The sequence below is a fragment of the Nyctereutes procyonoides genome, unplaced genomic scaffold (assembly GCF_905146905.1).
Source record: "Nyctereutes procyonoides isolate TBG_1078 unplaced genomic scaffold, NYPRO_anot_genome, whole genome shotgun sequence".
Classification (NCBI taxonomy): domain Eukaryota; kingdom Metazoa; phylum Chordata; class Mammalia; order Carnivora; family Canidae; genus Nyctereutes; species Nyctereutes procyonoides.
In genome coordinates, this window is record NW_026575146.1 from 12,755,776 (window position 1) to 12,781,247 (window position 25,472).

Here is a 25,472-nt window from a genome sequence, read left to right on the forward strand (position 1 = left end):
TCTGCCTGTGTCTCTGCCTCTCTCTCTCATTGTGTCTCTCATGAATGAATAAATAAAATCTTAAAAAAAATAAATAAATAAAATAAAGGCTCCTGGATGGCTCAGTCCATTAAACCTCTGACTCTTGATTTTGGCTCAGGTCATGATCTTAGGATCGTGAGATCGAGCTCTGCAGCAGGAATCTGTGCTGACTGGGGAGTCCACTTGAAGATTTTCTTTCTCTGCCCCTTCCCCCACTTGTTCTCTCTCTAAAATAAATAAATCTTTTAAAAAAGATACATTTTTTTTTTAAGCTCAAGAGAAGCTTGAAATGCATTAAGAGAAGGAATTAGTCTAAAATGCAGATACTCTCGCCCGCCCCTTTTTTGTGTTTCTGATGCAGCTGTGAGAGCAGGTAAGCCTTCACCATTCTTTTCCTCTCCTCCATCTCTGTCACTGTCCCTAACAGACATGAAGCTGTGGGAATGAACCAGATGTGCTGGCTCTTGGGTGCCCTTGGGACTCATTCTCTCGTTCCTTGTTCTGATTATGGAGTCTGAGCTGGTGGAGGAGGAAGCCTCTCTCTCTTAGTCACTGGCGCATGGTGTGGAGCGGGCCTGTGTATGGGTCTCATTGAACCTCTGCTCCCTCTACCAAATTGAACCTCTTCTCCCTCTCCTCTTTAGTACTCCTCCTCCTCCATTGGTAGTGAGGGATGAAGTTGAGGACAGAAAAGGATATGTAGCTAAAAGTCATTAAAGCTCATTATATTTTTCATACAGTCAACTTTCCTTCCTGTTTAAAGGAAGAATTTAAATTTCCTTCCAGAATTTAAATTCTGACACAAGGGAGACTGGGAAGTTTTTTTTTTCCTCCCCCCTACTCTCAGCTGCCTTTTTGTCTTTCAGTGCTCATTTCAATTTGTTAAAGTATGGGAAAGAAAGTAAAACATTTCTTATATATGACCTTAAAGTTCTTCCTTCATCAATTTCTTTGATTTAAAAAAGTTTTAGAATAACAGGCCCTCTGTATATTGTGCTCCAGAAGATGATTATCTGCAGATGTTTGAAATAATAGGGTTAGTTTGAGAATTTGCTGGTGTGGGCAAGAACCACCTTTGTACAGCCACAGTTTTCTACAGTGAAAAACAGAGGGGATTATCTGCATGAAAATTACCTGGGGTGTTTGCATAATTAAATTCTCTTTAAAACTCTTCTCCTTTGGGATAACCTCGGAATCTACAAAGTTCAATCTACTGAACTTTATAGGCAATTCTGACTCATTCTAATCTTTGTGCACCACTGGAACACAGAAATACTAGCCAGTGCTTTCTAGTTTTTACTTTAGAATGGCACATGGATATTATTTCATTTATTATTAATAAATAACCCTGAGAGGTCATACAGCAGGTTTTCCTTGAATGTGGTGGGGCTTGGGTTTGATTGCAATTCTACTTTAATCTGAGGGTTTACTGTCTCCTTTATTACTGTTGATATGTAATAGGGAAGCATTTTGCTCCAGAAATAGGCTGATATTCATGCCTTAAGGCCATTGATATGGGGCTTTTTGTTAACCCACTGTTTTTGAAACTTCAGTGTGAATTGGAATCACCCGGAAGACTTTGTTAGAGCACATATGTGTTGAACCGTTTTCCCCAAGTTTCTGCTTCAGTTTGGAGTATGGCCTGATAATTTTCATTTCTGACAAGTTTCCATGTGATGCTGCTGTTAACTGATGCCCCAGGATCAACCTCAGAGAACTACTGTGTAGATTCAGCAGTTCAGAGTTGTTTGGGAATAGTCCCTGGCCCAGCACACTCAGAGGCACTCCCTCTCTCTCCTGGGACCCCAGGCTTCTGCAGCTCTGAGGTTAATATCCTGCTCAGCAGGAGAACCCAGGAGCCTGGACCCCACTCTTGGACCACTTGGCAAGTATTTGGAATCCCATCTTTGCTTTAGAGCAGTGGTTTTCAACCTTGCTTCCCCTACAGAAAAGCAGTGGAAGGATTATCCTTAGAATGTCCTTGGAAATTTGAGGTATTTGTTTTAATGTAAAATGGCTAAAGAAATAAATTTTGCTTTAATAAATAAATTTTACTTTAATTTCGAGTTAATGGTAATACTAAATTTCTGGGATCTTCTTTTTCTTTTTTTTTTTTCCAAATAGAAATTCAATTGACTCTTTAATGATAAGAATTTTTCTATATTCATAACATTTAACTGTAATATATGTAATTTTTAAAAACTAAGGAACTTCTGAGAAATTCAGATGAGTTTGTTATTTCTTAGAGTGTCTAGAGTCTGTTTACTCTCATTGAATATCAGTAGGAAGTGGATGTGGACTTCTCATCTTTCCCCTTATAGTCTGTATTCCGAAAACAACAACTGGAGTAGGGAAGGAGAGAATTTCATAGATCAAATGGTCCATTTTAACTTATTTTTAAAGGTTATGAAAGTCGGGCAGCCCTGGTGGCTCGGCAGTTTAACGCCGCGTTCAGCCCAGGGCATGATCCTGGAGACCTGGGATCAAGTCCCACGTCAGGCTCCCTGCATGGAGCCTGCTTCTCCCTCTGCCTGTGTCTCTGCCTCTCTCTCTCTCCCTCTCTCTCTCTCTCTGTCTCTGTCTCTGTCTCTCATGAATAAATAAATAAAATCTTAAAAAAAAGGTTATAGAAGTCATATATACTCATGGTAAAAAACAAAACAACCCCCAAGAAACCTCAACAGAATCCTTTTGAGTTCTTTAATTTTGAAAGTGATACTGGTACAACGCAAAACGACAGCCACAAAACGAATCCTGTATAGCTGGCTTTTATTGTTTGATGTTTTTTTTCAGTTACTTTTTTTTATTTCTCCTAGCCTTCTTTATTTTTTGCCTTTGGTGGTTTTAGCTTTTACTCCAAAGGCATTTCATGGGGAAGTCAACTTTTTAAAAGTGATCCCTGTACAGCTTTAGGGATGAGTTGGCAAGACAAGCTTGAGGCAGGATCTTGCTGGCACCTTACTTCACTCCTTGGCAAAAACAAACTCTCTACCTGTTTATACAGCATATGGGTTTCATAAATTCTGTTTCAGCAGGTTGCTATCATGCAACTTGTGTCCCTCATGCTATTCCTTTAATTAAAGTGTGTGTGTAGTAATGTAAGGTGTCTTGTTTAAATTACTTCTTAGACTAGAGTCACTCAAGAAACCTGAGCTTTTATTGGATCAAGTATTTGGACACTGAATTTGGAAATTTTTTAGCAATTATATTTTTACTTCAGTTACTTAGATAAAGATTGTAGTTTATTGGGATTTAAATCTCTGAAATCATGTTCTCAATCCTGATGAGTCTCATGTTTGTTATTATCTCTGTTAGTTTTTACCCTTTAGCTGCTTTGGGGGCATCCTTAAGAATCTGGTGAAAGCTAGGGGTCCTCTTCCCGGAAGAATACATGCACTTTGCAAAATTTGCTTTAATTTTAGGGAAGTTTCCAAATCTCCCTCCTGGAGAGAATTGAGGCCTAAATGAGTTACAGACTCAGGAGTCTAGGTCTCTGGCTCATGTGCCTGGGGTAGTCAGCTCTCTGATCCAGGGAGGAAGGGGTTGGGGTTTTGGCACTAAGTCGGTCCTGAGAGAATGTGAGATGCCAGTGCCAGCATTACTTCTTTTCAGAGGGGATGGTGATTTTTTGAACTGCTGCTGCCACCACAGTAGACAAATACCCATTCTTTACATCAGTGGGATTGGTCTATCTCTTATAACCATAAGGCATGATAAGCTAGCTCTTGTTAACGACACAGCAAAGTTTTACGCTATAGATACTAGAGGTAATAGAGTGCCCTAAAACCCCACATTGTAGTGATTCTTTAATTATCAAACTTTAATGAAAATCCTACATTGTTGTTAGTCAACAATTCTTACTTTATAGGCAAATTTGGGGAAGTTGATTAAAAATTTAGATTCCTGAACCCTAGCCTAAGGATGAGATTTATCAGCTGCAGGGTAGAGTCCAGAAAATAGGCCCTGTCCAGTGGGAAGCAGAGTGGGGAGGCCATTAAATGTGAGCACTCTGGAAAAGGAATATATTTGGTTCCCATCCCAACTCAGCCACTTGCCAGCTGAGTGACCTTGGGCAGGTTACTTAAGAAACTCTGCCTCAGTTTCTTCCTCTTAAAATAGTACTTATTTCATGGGGTTCTGGTCAGATAAAAAGACTCAAGACGGCAAGTACTCAGTGCCTGGCAAATAGCAAATGTCACATAATTATGAGCTGCTCTTGCCATCATCACCATCAGTGTAATTGCCAAAGGTAAAGCCCCAGGGGCTCAAGGGAAATTTTGATCTTATTCCTTTTTTTTTTTTTTAAGATTTTATTTATTTATTCATGAGAGACACAGAGAGAGAGGCAGAGACACAGGCAGAGGGAGAAGCAGGCTCCCTGCGGGAAGCCCGATGTGGGACTCCATCGTGGAACTCCAGGATCATGACCTGAGCCAAAGGCAGATACTCAACTGCTGAGCCACGGAGGCGTCCCTGATCTCATTCTTAAATGTGGTTTTAAAGAGTATAAATCGCAATCGGTAACATTTATTGAGACTTCTGTGTGCCCGCGCAGTGCTGATTGCTTAAAGGTAGTCTCTTTAATCATTAATGCAACTCTTGGAGATAAGTCCTTCTATCTTGGTTTTGTGGATGAGGTAAGTAATTCTCAGGTAACAAATTATAGAGTCAAGTTTCTTTTTTATTCTCCGTGTGTGTGTGTGTGTGTGTGTGTGTGTGTGTGTGTGTTTAACAAAAAGCATAACTGGATATTTACTGTGGCTCATTTAGCTTTGTGATTTTATGAAAATAAATTAATCTATTAAAAAATCTTAGTTATTTAAGTCCAGCTCTTGAGGATCTTCATATTTCTCTTTGGTATTTTAGGCACATTTCCCTTTTCACTCTGGGTCCCCTGTTAGTTTAGGAAGAAGTTCTTACAAAAATGAAGAGAAAACAAGAAGCTTTTCTCAAGTTTTGAGTGGCCTCCAGAACTTAAACTTGATTAGAGTTGGGGAGACAGCCCTCTTGGGGAAGTGTTCTCTCTTTTCCAGCCCACCCAGGGCTCACCTTACCACAGGCCCAGGGGCTGCTGCAGCTGCGGGTGTACTGGTAAGTCTGGTGCCATGATGACATCCTCATTAATGGCAGGCTACAACTATAGTGTTGAATTTGCCATCAGAATTAATGAGACACATGAGTAAGAAAATATAAAGTAGCTTGTATACGCCTGTCCTTTTTCTAGAATGGTTTTTAAAATTTTTAAATTTTGGAAATAATTATGCCTGTGAATTGGTAGGAAAATGGCAACAGTGTTCTGAATCTAGCCAACTCTATACTCAATCAGTATATATGGTGTATTCTGGGGAATTTGGCTTTACTATAAGCTGAGAAGCTGCCTTTGGAATCAATAACAGTAAAAAACCATATGAGCCTTGATCATGTGATTTTTTTGGGGGGGTCATGTGATTTTTAAATCTACTCTAAAAGCTGCTTGGAACAATAGTTTAAAGAGAGGTACAGGGGAACACATTGATATGGACATAGAAGAATTAAAGTGAGTTAGCAGTATCTTAAACTGATTGTGCTGATTGTAGAACACCCACTCTGCTGGGAGTCCCTGAGCTGCAGCGTGCACCCCTCCCCCCTCCCCCCCAGTGCCTGATATATGGGAGTGTTGGGAGTCAAGTGCACATTCATTGTACCCTTCACTTTCCCTGGTTGACTCCTCCAGTATGGTTTCTAGAGTAGGAAACTGAACTGAAAAATTCATCCAGGGTCACACAGGTGGTGAGTAGTCTAGAAGTTGGAATTTGATCTTGGGTTTCTTTGACTCAGAGGTTCATGACTCTTGGAGATTTGTGGCTGGAAAAGCCTCCTTGGAATCAGTGAAAGAAGAAACAAGGCCTTTAAGAGCCTAGACTAAGAAGATAAGGGTTAGAGTGTCAGATTTAGGCAAGGAGGATGGCTGGACTGAGATTATGACAGCTTGATCAAGGGATGAGATTGAGAACGGATTGCTGAGTTAGCAATTGGAGAATCTAGGGAAAATGACACTGGCAAAGTTAAATTGGTTAGGATTATGGAGGGATTAAAAAATACAGCTAAGTGTTAGGATTAAGTAGTATAGCATATATGTTAAAGATAAAATGGTAGGAGGGAGCTTAAGAAACTGAAAGTTAAACGATCTATGTTTAATGGGTTTTCTTGGGGGGAAAGGGGATTGATGGCAAGGGGACCAATGAGGAAGTTCTTGTAGGAAAGCTAGAGTCAGTCACCCAGCCTCAGCCCCCTCTGGATTCCCACTAACTCCATTTTCATTAAATGGAAAATTTCAAACATAAACAGAAGTATATGGGATCCCTGTGCACCCATCACTCATCTTTAATAGTTGTAGGGCCAGTCTCATTGCATCCACACTCTCTTCCCTCATCCCCAACCCCCACCCTCAATATTATTTTGAAGTAAGTCCCAGACATCATATCACTTAATCTGTAAATATTTCAGCATACATCTCTAAAAGATAAAGGGCTTTAAAAAGGAAACATAGGGCAGCCCGGGTCGCTCAGCGATTTAGCGCCGCCTTCGGCCCAGGGCCTGATCCTGGAGACCCGGGATCGAGTCCCACATCAGGCTCCTTGCATGGCGCCTGCTTTTCCCTCTGCCTGTGTCTCTTCTTCTCTCTCTCCTCTCTGTGTATTCTCAGAAATAAATAAATAAAATCTTAAAAAAAAAGGAAACATAAACATAATATGGTTATCACATTTAAAACCTACATTTTCACACCAATTATCTAAATTCCTAGTAGCCTCATAAAGGGAATAAATGTTTAATGTACATTGTAGGGTAGTTTGAATCAAGATCCAGGTTAAAGTTCAGTCTTAGAATTGGCTGATAGCTTCTCATCTCTAGCATTTCCCTCTGTCTCCATCTCTCTCTTTTCCTCTCCTTTTCTTTTTACTATTGGAACTTATTTGTTGAAGAAAGTAGGTCATTCGTGTAGTAGAGATTCCCACAGTTTGAGATTTGCTGATTGATTTGCTATGGTTTAGCATGTTCTTCAGCCCTTTTTATTTCCTATAAATTGGTAGTTAGATACACAGGCTTTATCAAAATCATTATCAATTTTTTGTTTTGGCAAGAATATTTCATTGCTGGTTTGTTCATGAGAAAGTATGAATGTCTTGATTTGTCTTTCTTTTTTGATGGCACCACTGATGCCATAGTCTCTTCCTTCTCTCTCAATTTTTATGATTACTTTTTACTACGTTCAAGACTGCCAGTAACAAATAGCAAAAATGTGTTTTGTAGCACATTGCTACCAGGCAGGGTAGCTGTTAACATGATAAATATTCTTGGACATGAGCCCAAGTTTTGTTCAGTTTTATGTATTTGTCCTCTTATATTTGTTTTTATATTGCTGTATCTAAGTGTAAGCTTTTCTGAGCCATTCAGTCAATCATTCACAAGCCTCTTACTGAGTACCTGTCCATGCTTGGCCCTGGGAGCCCAAGAGGAAGGAAGAGTCCAGATCAGGAGATACACAAACAATTAAAATACAACATTGTAAATTCTTTTTTATTTTTTTTAAATATTTATTTAGAGAGAGAGAGAGTGTGCAGGAGGAGAGAGAAAATCTTAAGCAGACTCTCCATGTTCAATATGGAGCTTGACCCACAGCTTGATCGCATGATACTGAACTCCTGACCTGAACTGAAATCATGGTGGACATGAGGCTGTACTACAGTAAACTGGCCAAAAGCAGAGGCCTGACAGTTGGGGGAAAGACAAAAGAGGGTAGATTTGACAGTGACTTGGGGTTTGGTGATATGTTAGAAGTGTATGAATGGTGAAAGAGATAAAAAGCTCTGAGAAGTCCCCTGTGGAGGTGAAGGTCCTTGACCAGGTGGCAACCCGAAGGAGGAGGATCAGATTGGAGGATGAAGAAGAAGGTCCTTTCCTGGCATCATGTGTATAAGGGGCTTTATACCCTCAAGTAGAAATGTTTATAGTGCAGTTGAACATATGGGACTTGAAATAGAGATTTGGGAATTGTCACCAACCAGGAATCAGGGTGGATGGAATCTTTGGGGTAAAGATCTGAGCGGCACCAGTTATTTGGGGACGGGCAGAAGGAGTGGAACTGGCAGAGGTGCCTTAGGTGAACATAATCTGAGAAGGCTGGGCCTCTTTATATTGCTTTCTGCCAGTCAGTCTGGGGACTTGAAATTACTATTCGATGATAATGAGTGGTAGAGTAGTCTTAGTTTTAAATATGTGGGAGTTTTAAATTTTAATATTTCTTATTAATTCACAATATTGTAATTGAATATTTTGGAAATATCCCGCTTATAAAATATGCAAGATTTGTAACTTCTGAAAGAGAACTTTAGGAGAATATATGGAAGAATAGGATAATACCTTTAAAAAGTTAAAATTGCATTAAATCCTTATTATGTAATAGTGTTTGAGGCTTCCAGTGGTCTCCAGTAGTTAGGATAGAAATGAAAATTTGTTCAACATTGAGATACTAGCAGTGTTAGACATTAGCTGTGCAAGCTTTTGCTTCCTTGTGGTAAAATATAAGAGGATGCTAAGGACTCACCTCATAGGATTTATTATAAAGGCGGACCGTGCACGGTACCTGTCACAGCCCTGTCTGCAAATGCCAGCTGTCTTTGTTAGTAACATTTCCATTAGGGCGTTCCTGAAATGTCGACTGTGCCATTTTGAAGTAGGTATTTTATAGATTTATGTTGCTTTCCTTTTGGAAAGGATATTTTACATTTATTTATCTACAAACTAAAGCTGGGGAGGTCAATAGCATGCTGAGTTCCTTGATCAGAGTAATGATTTCACATGACTGGCAGCCCCATGTGGCCATGGGGACATTTTCTCTGTGGCCATGACGCCCTTCCCTCCTACAACAGTGTCTGATAATGCTGGAACCATTTCTTTTCCCTGTTAGTAGTTGGAATTGATGATGGGAGTTTCCAAAGCAGGGAGAAAAAAGGAGCAAGAAATTTTTTCTGACCTAGATACTGTAGGACCTTATGAGGCCATTCAAGTTCTCATCATCCTACTCTGGATTATTGCAATAGTATTAACGTGACCATTTTTATTCTTTGTAGCACATCTGTACTTCGTGTGATTATTGAAGTAACCTGAAAACCTTTCTTAAGTAACCTGAAAATCACCATGTGTTCTATCTAGTTTTTTGCTGGTTTCTGGACTGAATCCTCCCTGGCCCCTTAGTACCATTGGTGTGTCTAGGACTGAGGTGTTTTTACCACATCTGCTCATCCATCTTCCTTTGGTTTGTATTCTGTGTATGTGCTCTCGAATTTTTGTTTTCCTTTCTGTTACTGTCTCCCAATTCTCCTACCACTCCCCTCTACTCTGGATTTCCTGCCCCTGCCCCCCCCCCCGTTTTTTTAATTTTGAGAGAGAGAGAGAGAGAGAACACGAACCAGCAGGGGAAGAGACAGAGGGAGAGGGACTCCCTGCTGACTAGGAGTCCAATGCAGGACTCCATCCCAAGACCCGGAGATCATGACCTGAGCGAAGGCAGATGCTTAGCCATCTGAGCCCCCCAGGTGCCCTGGCATTTTGAGGTCCTAGGGTAAATATTTTTAATGAGGCTTCCTACTATTCCAGAATGATGGACTGGAGTGTTGACTGATGCTCCTTTTGTTAAGAGCACTTTGCTAGACTCTGTCAAAAGTTTACATGTGTACCATCCCTTTGGCAGAAATTCTCCTTTTGGAGGTTTATTATTCTCCAGAGATAGATCACATGGAGATGAATGTGTGCAGATTTTATCATGGTGCTGTGTGAGTTAGGAAAAGACTGGGAACAACCTGAATGTCCATCAGTAGGGGACCGATTAAATAAGTCACAGTACTGACAAATACTGCAATACTAGGGAGCACTAAGCAAAAGAATAGATATTTAGATGCAGATATGGAATGAGCCCCACACTATATTGTTAAGGGACCAAAAAATAAAGGAAATATGCCACATCATGTTTAAAGGAAAAAGGATTTAAATAAACATTTGTACTTGGTAACTAATGGATTGAGCAGTCGTGGGAAGAGAAATAACAACTATGAGCAGCAATTCTTGTGGAGGGCATCCTGGAAAGAAGGTGGTTGCTCTGTTTTTCAGTGTTTTTCGCTTTGTATCTTTTGAACTCATACCATAGGAACATTTTCCCTTTTAATTTTTTCTTAAAAGGTGTCCTTGCCTTTCATTCTTCATTTTCTTTAAAGTCTTGTGTTACCGTTAGTACTTAATTTATCACCATAAAAGAAAACAGAAGCACTCGGGTTCCTGGCCTTGACAGTAGACTCACGTGACAATTTTGATCCTTATCCTTCCTTATGATATGAGTGAGACACGAATGTTTTACTACCTGCTCATGCTCCACACGTAAGCTAGGAAGTAGCTGAAGAAAAGGAGGGTTCCATACTAGGTGTTCAGTAGATGTCTACCACGTCTGCTGAAAGAAACACCTAGGTGGACCCTTCATGTGTGCATGCCTGTACCCCAAACTCTTTTCACACTTTTGTTGTTTTCTGAGTCAATCTTCCTTTTACCTTTGACTCATAACATGAAGAAGGTTAAAACCAGAATCCATGAATGGTTAAAAGTCTGTGGGTGAGATGAAGAAAACTCATATTGATAAAGAACTGGGAAGGGGTAAACCACATTCCCCACTTGCGGTTCTTTTCGCATTGCAGCATGATCACAGTGAGAGACTCTTGGTAGTCGTGGCTTTGTATGCGTACAGCAGAGGAATGTAGTAATGTGCGTGTCAGCTAGTATACACACTAGTGTGCACTAGTTCAAACCTGTAAATAAACAAAGATGGCGATGATGTGTTAAAAATGTAAGGCTGTGTCTTGTCATTTGTTTATAAAATGTGATGCTGAATATCTTCTTTATTTTCTGATACTGACATTGCCCTTTTATTGTCTATTAAAGTACTCATTACTATTACTCTTCTTGAGGTGAAAATAAGTACATACTAGAAAATAAATATAGCTCTGAAGGGGGAAAATCTCAGGTTTGTTATGGAATATAACCTTTCTATCTTTATTAAAGCTGCCAGAGGTAGACTTTATAGTCCCAGTGTGAATTATATATAGATGATGATTGTTTTAGGTTAAAACTTGGTACCTTTTCTGGATGTTTTCTCGGTTAAATTAATCCTTATGTTTCAACATAAATTGAGGCAGAACAAGTTCCCACTTCAGCAATTCTCACTAAATTTTGTTTCAGTTTTATTTCCAACTGAATTTAATAATCAAAAGCCTCTTGTGGTTAGGAATAGTGTTTGAGACTTTGGTAGAATCTAATTATTTTTGAACTTTCTAAAGCCTTAAAAAGTGAAATGTAAAACCATAGTAAAATTTTCTGATAGCTTTCATAGTCTATTAGTTCAATGTTGCTTATTTTAGAGGGGACAGTATCTAAATTGAAATGTGTATTCATTATAGTTGTAATGGTCTCTTTCAACTCTTTTAAAAATCAGTTTATTTAGCTACAAAGGGAAAATAAAAAAAATTTAAAAGGCTAATAAGCATAGGGCATGTGAGCCTGTTCCTGTTTCTTAACCGGAGTTTAGTTAAAAAAAAAAGAGAGAGAGAGAGCACTGCCCATAAACTCTGTGTGCACACGCGTGTATTTGAGGAGCTAGCGGGGGTCTGCTCATTTGTTTGCCCATTGTGAGGCTGTCCAGCACCTTTGTGGGGTTTTTTTGTAGCGTGGTGAAGGCCCTGAATGGAGGCCTTGTGCCCTACTTGATTTGAAATCCTCTATGTTAATCTAAAGGAACCTGCAGGGCACCCAGCGGGAAGTCCGTGTGACAAGTGGAGGTCTGGGATCCGGAAGAAACGGTGCTGGGGGGCAGGGGGGCAGTGAGAGTGGTAATAATCTTTCAGCCTTCAGCTTTTGTCCCTTGCAGCCTAATTGTTACCCTCTGCTGGCAGCCAGATTGAAGGGCTATCCTTTTGGGTGTCCTGGGTTGCATGTGCTTACTGAGGCCTCACCTAACTGTTACCAGATTAAAACCTGGACAACTGGGATTTAACTCTCTTACAAAAGCATGGTACTGACTGGGCATTATGCATTCCTTTTAGAGGTTAGATATTTTGATTAATTGTGTGTGTGTGTGTGTGTGTGTGTGTGTGTGTGTGTAGCTTTACTTAAAGGATAAAAGGGTTGCTCGGGAAATGCTGTATTGTTGGCATGCTCTTTATTACAGAGCCTGTTTAAAACCAGCACTTGGCTAGTTAAATCTAGTTTGTACAGTTTGTGTACTTTGTAGTACTAGCTATTGGTCCAAAGTTTCTTGGCTTAAGAAGCCATGTAATTTTAAGTGTATACTGTGTGAGAAAGGGGTGGGGCAATAGGAGCTTTTTATAGGGCTTCACCTAATAAACATTAATTTTTAATGTAATATTTTGAGAGTTTAACAGGAGAAGTAGAACTTGTGTATAATGTTTCTTTGATACTAACACTGACAGGGAAAAGGGGAGAATTTTATTTTTAAGTGATATTTTGTATTCGTTTTTTTTCTCTCCACTCAGAAACTGGTTCTCCAACTTTCAGGGCCAATTAAGACATGCTATAATAAGTATTTTATATTCTGTCCTGCTGTTTGACTTTGAGTGTAAATGGTGATAGAATGTTTAGTAGCTGAGCATACATAGTTAAACAGCTAGAGATTGGGTATATAGTAAGTTTGGTGTGGTGTGGTATTTGGTTTATATAATAGTATTTCAGCATAATACTGAAACCATGCAGAATACCTCCTGGAAAAGTGTTCAACAGGATGCCAGAAAGGCCATGTTAATGATAAGTTTCTCATACCTCAGCAGGTTTTTTGGGTGTGTTTTGTTTCCCTACTGCTGTTTTATTCTTTATTGTGGTTCTCTGGAAACTATGCCACGTGAACATATGGAATTCTATACGTGAATGTTTATTGGTTTTGTAGAAACCCCAGGATACTGTGAGCATAATAACTATGTCGTTTTGTGAGTTATCAAGGGGACATACAAAAAGTCAGTTGTTAATAAAGTTTTCATTAATTATTTTGACATTTTAAAGGTAATATTAAAGGCAGCTCAACAAAAATCAGAATTAAACAATAACATGAGCTTCTGGTTTGCTCTGGTTTAAAATAAAGTTTGATTACAGGTGACCTCCTTTCTTTTCGTTTATTGACTGTTACCTTCCTGCAAAACTCAAATATGCTGTTTAGTTTGTATGGTCTCATAATAAATATAGTTGTGTGTGTGTGTGTGTGTGTGTGTATATACATATATATATTTTAAAAAATACGTGTTTTTTCTCTTGATGATTCACTGCTTAGTTTTTTGTTTCTAGTTTCGATAAAGTGTTAAATAATAGCCATATAACATTTGTATATCTGCTCAACTGTAATATGTTGATAGTTTGTGATAAGCCTTTGTTTTTGTTACAACTCACTGAGATATTTATGAAGTGCTTTATATTTGTGTTTGTTTAGGACATGTCTCAGGAAGGCTATGGAACTAGGTCTCAACCTCCTTTGGCTCCTGGAAAACCTAACCATGAAGACTTGAACTTAATACAACAAGAAAGACCATCAAGTTTACCAGTAAGACATTAATGTGCTGATTTGGAAATGTAATGAGTTAAAACTTTTTAAAAAGAGATGTTGTTTTTGTTTGTTCTACTTTATATTAAGACTTGGGGGAGAAGTTTCTAGATCAGATATATTTGTGATTTATCAATTTTTTAGGGCTTTATTTTAAAGAACTGTGTAGGCTTGGATAAGTGTCGTTCATTTGTAGTTATCTCTTAGTCCAATTGGAAGGCTTATTCGGTGGATAGGTTTTGTGGCAGAAAAGTGTACAGTTGTACAGTTGTGCTGTGCTTAACCTGTTGCTTTCTGGAGTGATAAAGACCAGAGGTGTACTATTTAAGAGTTAAATGTAAAGAAATTCCCACTTGGCAAAGGATATAAATGATGAATGAGATAAAGAATCCAGCAGTAGTTTGAATTTCTTCAGGGACTTTATGTAATGAGAAATCCCCAATCCTTTTCTACCTAAAAGGAAATATTTTAGTTTAAATTTGGAGAAAGCAGCTTATAAGTATTTCCACTATGAATACTGTGTTGTGTTTAGGAGATATGTTGAGTAGAGTAGTCGCTATATTAAAGGGAGTCATATTGAGGCCCATAAAGTAGTTCATCTGTTTTTTTTTTTTTTTTTTTTTTAATGAGCAGCCTAATTTAAATGAGGTTTTCCTTAAAAACTAAAAGAATACATCTGTGCAAATAAATTTTTAAATTTATTTTCTTGTTAAAATATTTTGATTTGAAGAATTATTATTATTCCTTAGTCTTTATTAAGTTTCATTTAAGGTGGGAGTTCAGGCTAGCAATGATTTTAATTTTAATTTCAAATTTTTTACATTTAATAAGATTTATTATTTCTGAATATTTGAGAACCAGCATTTGTAGTGAATGTTTTCTATGACATTTGGCATGCATACTGTATCCATTTTTAAGTTATGTCTAGCCTTAGAGAAGAAGGTAAGTCATGGCTACAGGGTGTATAGTATCTTTGAAGCTGATGCACATGTTTTTGACATCCTAATTTGTTAGCTTTTATTTCTGGGGTGGGTGATAGGTGAAATTTATTGTGATCATTTTGTTAGTCACATTGGAGTATTTATTGTCTAGTTACTTGGTTTTTTGAAGGAATGAAAGAAGTGATGGATTATGCATTTTGTTCTGTAAGTTTTTTTCTTTAGTGGGTGATTCATAGCTTGGTAAGCATGTAGTTTGTGTGTGTATGAGTATGCAGGTGAGCACTGTTGATACATGTAACAATTGCTGAATATTTGGAAATTGGCTTGTGGATTTAGGAAATTTAAATTGACTCATGGGAAGCAGATAAATGATGAGTTCCACTTTTTCCCCCACCAGATTTGTATTGTTTTTAGAGAAACCCAACTTTGTAGATGTGCCATTGGCTGGTGAAATGTACTGTTATACATGTTGGAAAATTTCTTATAAATTGATAGAGATTTTTTATGCAGCCATAGGAATAGCTTGCGATGTGCTGCTTTCCTCATATCCACTTGAACTTTGGAGTCCTCACTAGGCTGTGTTTCTTTTCATGGCTCTGCACTGAAATGGGTGGTTGATGTTCAGCTAGCTCTACAGCACAGTTAGGTAAGGAGGAAAATATGGCAGTCCTAGAAAACTGATCGAAGAGTTCTGCTCGGGGATGGTGCTTTTTAAGTTGATTATTGAAAAGGAGGCTAAAAGCATTTTAGGAAGCGAACTGATATATTCATCAATAGTTTAAGTTTTTTTGAGCGGTTCTGTTTGTATACATATAATGGCTTGCTTTCTTCCTTAACCTTTACCATACCTAATTCCCAAGAGGATTTAAGGTTGTTCATGACATAAATTTTCTTATGAGCTAAAAAACAAAACAAAACAACGCAACAGTGCCCCAGTTGGTATTTTCTTTCTGTTTTTGCAAGTCACAGGTAAATAAGATGCTGATTGACTTATTAATACCATTTCAATATTTTTTTAGAGAGCAAAATTTCCAGGTTTTGTGGTGAGTATATGGGAATATCAGTTACTGAATAAAGAACAAACCATAGATCAACTGGTATACCTAACCCCCCCCCCCCAATCTGTTAAGATGAAAATTGGCTTTATTTAAATGAATTTTAGCATGGCACTTTTCTTTCAACAGGCTTAATTTGTGTAGAAAGTTTCTGTACAGGGTATACTAATATAATGTATTTTTAGCTACGTGGATGCTGCATTAATATGTTGTTATACACAATTAAGATAATCACAATTTTGGGGAAAAATTTGTTGGTATTCTACATGGCTATACTATCATATTCTTAATGTTACTTCTATTAAATATTTTAGTTCTCCAACTTGGCTAAGTTGATACTGTAGATATTATGAAACTATAGGCAATCCATCACATTTCAACCTCTAGTTTATAATTTGGAACTAGGGAAATTGTGGGTGTTAGCTTTACATTTTAAATAATTGTGGTATAGTGATTCTAATGTATGATTTTGAAGTCTTTCTTCATTGTATATGTGAACTATGAAGAAGGTAGCTTCTCCAATAGTTATTTCTTAATCTCTTTAATTATATTGAGATAGATTTTGTAATATTTTTTGCACATGTAATATTTTCTTCAGCATGTTTGTTACATGGTTAAATTTCTATTTCAGGAAATCAAGATATTTTCAGTATCTTTATGTTAGATCTATAATTTGATCTTTCAGTAAGTTATCAGCTCATCGTTGTTTGTACTACTGTCTGTCTATATTTGCATGTCATTAAATTCTTAGTGATCTGCAGTAGCTAAAGCAGTTATGTTTTCCAGCTGACTTACATCTTCAGATCATTCATAGTAAAGCAAATAACTGATAAATTAATATTTGTCCTCTTGTTGTCTTGGGGCCATGACCAGTAATATTTACTTATCACTTGATTCACTCAGACCTAAGCTTAGAATAAATCTTTCTTAATAATATCTACTTATTGTTATAGCTCATAATCGTATAGCTTTTCCCCCATTGAGATAACGTTAGCTTACATACCCTTGATATTACCATGTTTAGCAAATTTTACCATATAGCAGGTATTAAAAGTAGCTTGAAGAACTCTATCTCCTTGGAATAACATCACTTAAATTTCGAGTATATTCTGTATAGTTTTTTCTACCTCTATTATTGATATGAAATGAAGCCAGCATTTAAGCAAAATACACTGGAGTTCCCCCTCCCCCCAATGCTACAACTTATTAACTCTTTATCTTATAAACATTGAGTATATCTCAATTTCTATTTTAAGGTAACTCCTCAAGTATTATTTTTTTTCAAATATTATTTAGTATATTTTTTTGGTTTGGTTTTTTGTTATATTTTCATTGCTTGTGCCATTTACTGTTAGTCTAGGATCTTTTCAGAATATTTATTATGATTTATTTGTTTTTAGGTTTTGTGTAAAAAGTTTTAAACACATTCTTCCTCCAGTTTTAGAATTTTCTTTACTTGAGGTATTTTTTTTCCCCAAGGTCTTGGCTTGATAGCAGTAGAACCTGTGTTTTCCAGTGCTACTGATACAGAGGGATTATAATCTCTGCATCAGCAGGGTGAGATTTGTGCCAAAACCATTTCCTTTATTATAAAATGACATTTGAGTTTTTACCTGTTAGCCTTAAGCTTCCATAGCAGAAGTGGGCACTTTTGGATAATTAAGCTATAAGTAGCATGAAAAAGATTCTTTTCTTAGTAGTGTGAAAACATTCTTTTAATTGTAAAAGTAAATAAATTGACAGGAACAATAATGATACTTGCAGTAAATATGGCACAGATATGTTGTTAATAAAATATTTATAAACATGTATACAAGGATGTAAACAAAAGGTTTGATTTTTCTCCCTTGATCTAAGCACATGCACATAGTGCTTTCTCCTCCAGGGATGTGAAGAGCCCTTGGTTTTCCTCAGGTTATAGCAATCACCTGTCTGCTTTATTATTCCAGGAGGCCTTGCCACCAGTCTGTATTTCAGATAGTAAGCCCATATTCTGTTTACCTTAGACACAGAATATGATCAGTCACATTCTAATAACCTTTGAGAAGCCCTGATTCAGGTCATTAAAATCCTCCTTCTGACCCTTTCTCCTCTAAATAGGAAATACCTAAAGAGATCAACAGAAAAAGTGATTTTATCTTTCTGAGTTTAGTAAAAAAAAACCCTAAATGTTGTGTAGAATAGTACTTATGGTACTTCTGTTGAGTTAACAATTAGAAGGGAATATTGAGGTTTAGATAAAACATACGTTTTTTGGCCCTTTGTGAAAGGAAGGAGGTAGTAAATGCGGATTGTTCTTTGAAATAGAGGGTGTTAAACAGGATATTGGAAGCCTGAAAGAGGATGGTTGGAAAACTGTTATTACCAAGAATATTCTTTGGGGGTTAGGTATTAGCAACAGAGCCTACAATGATTTGCCTTTCCTGAAAAAGAGTACTCTGTGTGTGTTTGTTTTTTTAACCTTTTTTTTTTTTTTTTAAAGATTTTATTTTTTTATGAGAGAGAGAGGGAGAGAGAGGCAGAGACATAGGCAGAGGGAGAAGCAGGCTCCATGCAGGGAGCCCAATGTGGGACTTGATCCCGGGACCCCAGGATCACGCTCTGGGCCGAAGGTAGATGCTAAACCGCTGAGCGACCCAGGGATCCTTATGTGTGTTATTTTTAAATCTTTAATGACACTTACATTGGACTGTGGTAAAAGGTCATGTACTTTGGAAGCATATATGAATATTGATGATATGTTAATAGGGACATTTTAAGTTTGTAGATTTGTTAATCCAGTTCCTGTGAACAATTGGAAACTATTGGAAAAAGCTAGGTGAAGCGTTTTTTAACTGTGTTTTGATGTTTACTAAGTTCTCAACCCAACTGAAAATATAAATTGTTAAAATGATCTCAACCTCTTAGGTGGCAGGTTTTCACAAAAGTTGAAATCTGCCAGGTAAAAATTATATGTGTGGCTGCTGAATGTATTCTTCCCAAACTTTTTTGTTTGTTTTTTGTTTCTTGAATTTGATTTAAATGGTTTTCAGTGAAAGGTTAAGAATGTAGCTGTCTTCTGTTGCTTGATCCTTCTCAAACCATTCTGAACATTTAAAAAACATTAAGTTAATAAAAAATCTAATCTGTTGTCACTTTTTCTCAGTGTCCAGCACTGATGATTCCTGTGTGCAGCTAATGACATAAGCTGTTTATGAGTCTTCTTCTCTAAATGTTACTAGAGTACATTCCGTTGGGAGTTACAGATGTTGTTGAAAGGGAGCATCTCATGGAAGGGAGCAGGAGGTTCTTTAAAGGATGGGTGGAGAGTATCTGCACATCGAGTTCATCAGTGGCATAGTTTTGAAACCGAAGGTGCAGACACATTTTGGTATCTTGGCAAAGTTTTAAATGGAACACGTAATAGTTGGGTTTCTTACCTAGGGTTTACCATATTCTCAAATGTAATTTTAGTAACTGGTCTAATCCATGTGGAGACATCAATTCTTTTTTGGGTTAAGATTGAGAGCAGGGGCAGCCCTGGTGGCTCAGCAGTTTAGCACCGCCTTCAGCCCAGGGCCTGATCCTGGAGACCTTAGATAGAGTCCCATGTCAGGCTCCCTGCATGGAGCCTGCTTCTCCCTCTGCCTGAGTCTCTGCCCCCCCCCCCCTGTGTGTGTGTGTGTGTGTGTGTGTGTGTGTGTGTCTCATGAATAAATAAATAAAATCTTTTTAAAAAAAAAAAGGATTGAGAGCAACATGTAATGACCTTACTTAAAAGTCCTAATTTAGGAAAAGTGATAGTAACTTTGACAAATGTTGTTTTCCAACATGGGTTATTTCTTTAATATGTGATGTTCTTTAATTTTATTCCCTAGAGTTATTTTTGTGATACTGGTAGTCATTTTGAAAATAGAGGAGAATTCTTGAACTTGAAACAAGGTAAGAGGTAGTAGGAAGTGGGAAAGTAGGTTTCTCCTTTCAAAATAATCTTCCACTTAAATGTTTGTTCTGTAAATGAATACTCAGTAAAACCCCACCAGTTTGGATTTCATCCAGGTAAAAGCAGGCTAAATATATGGAAAGTTTGAATAAATTAATATTTAAAAAGAACTGGAGTTTGCTTTTAAATAACTGAAATGTTTGTGTGCAAAGTGTTTCTAAATTGAGATCTTCAGTCCTGTTGAAATAAATGGATAATTCTAAATTTATTATAGCTGCGATATTTGCTTAGTGACAAAATGTTATTTTTAAAAATTCATTTAACTTTTAAAAGCATTTTAAGCATATCCCCTGCAACTTTTTCACATAATATTCTAAAGATTACCATTTAAAATATGGGGGAAATGAATTTTAACCCATTTTATGGGACTGTCAATTCTAAAAAAATTAATGAAGGAGTATTATAAAAAATAGACACTAGACAAAATTGGAGATGAAGAGAGGCTGAAACATAACTGATTTGCAGGATATTGGTTTTGATAATAGAAGGATAACTATGATCTATAGTTGATAAATGAGGCTCATTAAGTTAGGGATGAAAAATGCAGATATTCCTGGCTGATAGAAAAGTTAGCATACAGATTGTGCCATAACAAATTGTGGATGGGAAGGTTTTGAACCAGCTTGCAGCTCTTCCGATGGGCTGTGGGAGCCAGTGTGGAGCCTCCTCTGTGGCTCCACCAGCTAGGCACAGGCAGTTCCCAGATCTGTGTGCAAAGAGCCGCAGAACCACACCTGGCCCTGGGGGCGTCTCTGACCGAGGAGCTATCCCTGTGCAAAAGGAAGAGCAGTAGGGTTTGTCCTTAGTTTGAAGCCCAGAAAGTGGCGTGTGAGAAATTCTTGCATGGGTGCTTGGGTAGGTGAGTTTGTCAAGCAGCTTAGCTCCTTCACGTTTTAATTTTATATTTTTACGCTAGGACAAAAAAAAATGACAGGTGTTCCAAGGTACCTCTTCTCATTCGAACCTGTTCTTTCTACAAAAGGCAGTTCTTGGCACATTGAGCTAGAAAGCCTTCTTCCTCCTCTCTTCAGCGTCCCTTCCTGTTCGGGTATCTAGATGGGGGGCTTCCCCGCCCCACCCCAGAATACACAGGCATGCCCTTGTAAGGGATTGAATGCATTTTACTTTGTATTACCCAAGTTAGGTGGGAAATAGATGGTAATTTTCAAATTCCCACTTTATAGGCAACTGAAGGCAGACATCTATGTTGTATGTTACATAAGAGATACATAACCAGCAGGAGCTCATAGTAACATTTGTGGACTGATTACCTGCTTTTATTTTTCTTTTGGCCTGGAAGTGACTATTTTTTATATTAACTGTCAGTTTAGGAGAGGAAATAAATATATGTAGAGAGCAAAATTTTTTTGTTCTTCCCTCACAATGTAGGATTTTAGAAGTGTGTCTCTTTCTCATCTTTTTCTTTTGCTTTCACTAAATTGTTGTAAAATAACTGAATGGTCTTGTTTTCCTTTGTTTGGGTCAAGAAATTTTAGCTGAAAATTGTTACTGTGTGAAAGAAGATTATTGACTCAACAAGCCTTCAATTTTCCGTGAATAACACTCCCACCCCCTAGCTTCAGGAACACGCCGTGCATGCATTCTATTTTAAAATACAGACTGTAATTTAAAACAGGCAGTTTGATGCCCCACTGAACTTTGTTTAAGCCTGGAATAAAAGAGGGGGAAAAAAGCTTTAAGCTACAAAAAAGTGACTAAGCTTTCTCAACCACTTTTCTTCATAATGCATTCTATTTAAGAAAAAAAAAAAAGCTGTCGGGTACTATCATCTCTTTCCACAGGACGTAAATTTTATCCAGTGTTAAATTGCAGTGTGTGCGTCTTTTCACTTTATTTCATTATCAGGCTATCATTTGAATTTTTTAAGTGTTGGGACTAGTATTCATGTGTAGTAGAATCTGAGTGCATTTGTGCATTTTGTCCCTGTTGAGTGCATGTGAGAACATTAATTCTAAAATACATCACTTCTAGTATTCACTTATTGATAGCTAATTTCCTAGAGTTCTCTTAATTTAAATAGTACCTGATTATTAGACCAGAATGATAGTAGATAATATTATGGTTAAATATCTATATCAGATCATTAAAAAAAGGATTAACTGGAAGTAATTTATTTCACTTGCCTGTTTTTTTTTTTTTTTTTTTTTTTTTCCTCCTCACAAAAAGAAAATGAACATCTTAGGATGACTTGTATGGAAGGAATGATGACTTTATCCCAAGAGAGTCATATTTTTTGACCTGGAGACCTGTTCTAATGATGACGCTGAATAGCAAACAGGCTTAAGTCTTGGTTAAGTTTCTGGCTCCATGTATACCCTTCAGTAATGGCTCATATATGGCCCAGTATGGTTTCCCTCCCATTTTTGGGTACCATTTACTTTTGAACATATTTAGGGATTTGAGGTTGCCTGATTGAGTCCAAAGCTTTATTCAGGTCCTGGAAAGCCACAGGCCTTCTTGTGGCCTTGATCTACAACATTGCAGAGATCCCCTGCTGTGGGGCAGTCTGATGTCTTTGAGTATAGGGTAGTTTTGGAAGAAAGAGAAAAGTTCACATGAATAGCTGAAAAGTACATATACCAGATGTACCATGGTACCATATGAGATGTACCATGAATGGAAATATTAGCAACCCAAGGACATGAAAACCATTTGTTCTTGAGGAACCCAACTGTTTCATGAAAAATGTCCTCTGTATTTCTACATTTTGTGTTTTTTTTTTTTTATAAATTTTTATTTATTTATGATAGTCACACAGAGAGAGAGAGAAAGGCAGAGACACAGGCAGAGGGAGAAGCAGGCCCCATGCACCGGGAGCCCGACGTGGGATTCGATCCCGGGTCTCCAGGATCGCGCCCTGGGCCAAAGGCAGGCGCCAAACCGCTGCGCCACCCAGGGATCCCCATTTTGTGTTTTCTTTCCCTCCCTTCCTTACTGCCTTCCTTCTTTCTGTTTTTGGGGCTCACGTTTGATCTGGGTAGAGTGGTATGTTACAAATCTTAACTTGTTAGTTTACTCCTATATTTGTCAAAGCATAGAATGGCATCCACTGAGACAGTGGCACATAAGCTGTGCCTGATCCATAGGTGATGACTTCTCTGAAAGTAGGCCAGAATGAGTGAGCACAGCAGTATCCTGCCCCCATCTGAGACTTATACACTGATATTGATCCATTTTTATCCCTCCCCCTCCAAATTTTTCATATAAGTAGGGATCTTCATCAGTCTTTATTTCTCTCAGGAGAAATAAAGTGATCCAGTTAATACCTTCTAATGATCCTAAAAGTTTGTGGTTAGTCTTTTGTAATTACCTGTATCTGGAGGAAATTTGGCTTCAAATAATAATAATTATATGCAGTAATTTATTGGACATCTTTTTTTTTTTTTATTTATGATAGTCACAGAGAGAGAGAGAGAGAGAGAGGCAGAGACACAGGCAGAGGGAGAAGCAGGCTCCATGCACTGGGAGCCCAACGTGGGATTCGATCCCGGGTCTCCAGGATCGCGCCCCGGGCCAAAGGCAGGCGCTAAACCGCTGCGCCACCCAGGGATCCCTATTGGACATCATTTTTAAAAGTCTTTTATATAAGTAAAATTTTCAGTTAACTAACACTGGAAACTGCTATTAAAAGAATAGCTGTGCCCAGAGTAAGGGTCTTCATGAATATCATAGGTGTGATTTGCGTGGACTTTATTTTTTTTAATTTTATTGATTGATTGCGTGGACTTTAAAGACATGCACTTCCTGACACCTATTTTGTCTGCTTAAAGCCAGATCCCACCCCATTCTTCTCTTTTTGAAAATCTGGTACTTTGAGGTTACCAGGACAAGTGAATTGCTCCCTGCCTTTTATTTATACAAAGCCTTTATTTTTACAATGACTTTATTACCACTAGAGGCAGGGAGACAACTTTAGAGGCTAGTGTATTATCTCACTAATGAGGTTGAGTCAGATTATTAAAAAGTGTTGGCAGTGAGAATGCAGAAAGAGAAAACTGTTGAAATAAAGGGAAGGATGAATGATAGACGCGCTTTTAAGGTTTTTAAGCTGAGTGGCTAGATGTGTGTTGGTATTGATGACAAACACAGGGAAGTGGTGGTGGGAATTGGTTTAGGGAGCAAAGTATACCCAGAGATTTTATGAGATTAAAAAGCAAGTCCTTATAAAAGCAAAAGCATGTTAGTTTAATATTTATTCCAAATTATATGGTTTCACTCACATGGGGAATATAAAAAATAGTGAAAGGTATTATAGGGGAAAGGAGGGAAAATGAGTGGGAAAAATTGGGGAGGGTGACAAAACATGAAAGACTCCGAACTCTACAAAATGAACAAGGGGTAGTGGAAGGGGAGGTCAGCAGGGAATGGGGTGATTGGGTGATGGGCACTGAAGGGGCACCTGACAGGATGAGCACTGGGTGTTATACTATATGTTGGAAAATCAAACTTCAAAAAAATATGTATATATAAACTTATTCCATAATAAAACTGTTTTACTTCTCTTAAAAAAAAAAAATAAAAAAATAAAAAGCAAGTCCTGAATAAATTTGCTTGAATTCTACACCTCCTAGAAAAGCATTTCATCTTTGCTACCAACACCTTATTTTTGTATAGTTCTTTACATAAGAGATACAAAACATTGTCATAAATAGCAACTGATGTTGAAAGAATGATAGCAGTGGCTATAACTTTACATTTTGTGTAAATTGTTGGAGATGATTTGAATATCGGAGCAGAGTTTGTATAAACAGCTCAGCAGATCGTACCACAGAGTGTTCTCACTCAAACATGGAGTAAGACAAGAGTGCAATCTAAAAAATAAATGAAACTATATATAATTCAGTTAGGATTCATGGCTGATCCCGTTGTCTTTGCTTTTAGGCTAGTCCAGTAAGTTTATATCCTAATCTGTCTGTTTCGTTAGGTAGGGACAGTTTTCTTCATACTGCTTTGTCTGGCTTACTTTGGAACGATTTAGACTTGCTTATTGTTGCAATTCATTTTGGAGGAACTTTCCTTCATTTCATTTATCTCATTATGATTTCTCCTTTTCTGAAACTTATTTTGAGTATGTGCGTTAGAGAGCCTAGTATAAAAATTTAATGTTTTTGCTTGCTTGTTTTTCTTTTTTGAGAGTATGTGACGGCGGTGGGGGGGGGGGGGCGGGCAGGGAACCTAGTTTTCCCGAGCTATTTTTTTTTTTATTTATGATAGTCACAGAGAGAGAGAGAGAGAGAGAGAGAGAGAGAGGCAGGCAGAGACATAGGCAGAGGGAGAAGCAGGCTCCATGCACTGGGACCCCGATGTGGGATTCGATCCCGGGTCTCCAGGATCGCGCCCTGGGCCAAAGGCAGGCGCCAAACTGCTGCGCCACCCAGGGATCCCTCCCGAGCTATTTTTGAAAGATGTTCTCTTTTATTTTGTAGAAACGGTTACCCCTTTGAATACCTTGAGTTTCTGTGATACATTTAAATAAATGTAGAGGAAATAGGGCCTTAGGGAGATTACCATTGAACTCTGAACAGTTTTCTCTTTTTTGTTGTTTTGTTTTTTATTTTATTTTATTTTATTTTTATTTTTTTATGGTTTTTTTTTGTTTTGTTTTTTAAATAAAACCCCTCCTTACTTTTTTTTTTTTTTTTTTTGGTCAGTGTTTAAAGCCCTGTTATTTCATTTCCTACGGAAAGAACAAAGGTCTAATATTAATGAGTTATTAAAATCAAATTATTTACATAATTTGATTCAGATTTTTTAAAGCTCTGATTCCCAGATGTGGTAATAAAGAACCCGTAAAGACAGGAAACTTTGCTCAAAGTTCCAAGGATGAT

At 37.7% G+C, this 25,472-nt stretch overlaps 1 protein-coding gene across 1 annotated transcript in view; it reads left to right on the forward strand.

The window, feature by feature from the left end:
• Nucleotides 1-25,472, forward strand: part of ARID1B (AT-rich interaction domain 1B) — a 434,326-nt gene that overhangs the window by 145,667 nt on the left and 263,187 nt on the right. The window contains 1 exon segment of the mRNA XM_055311882.1: nucleotides 13,535-13,645. Coding sequence (XP_055167857.1) covers nucleotides 13,535-13,645 — 111 coding nt within the window.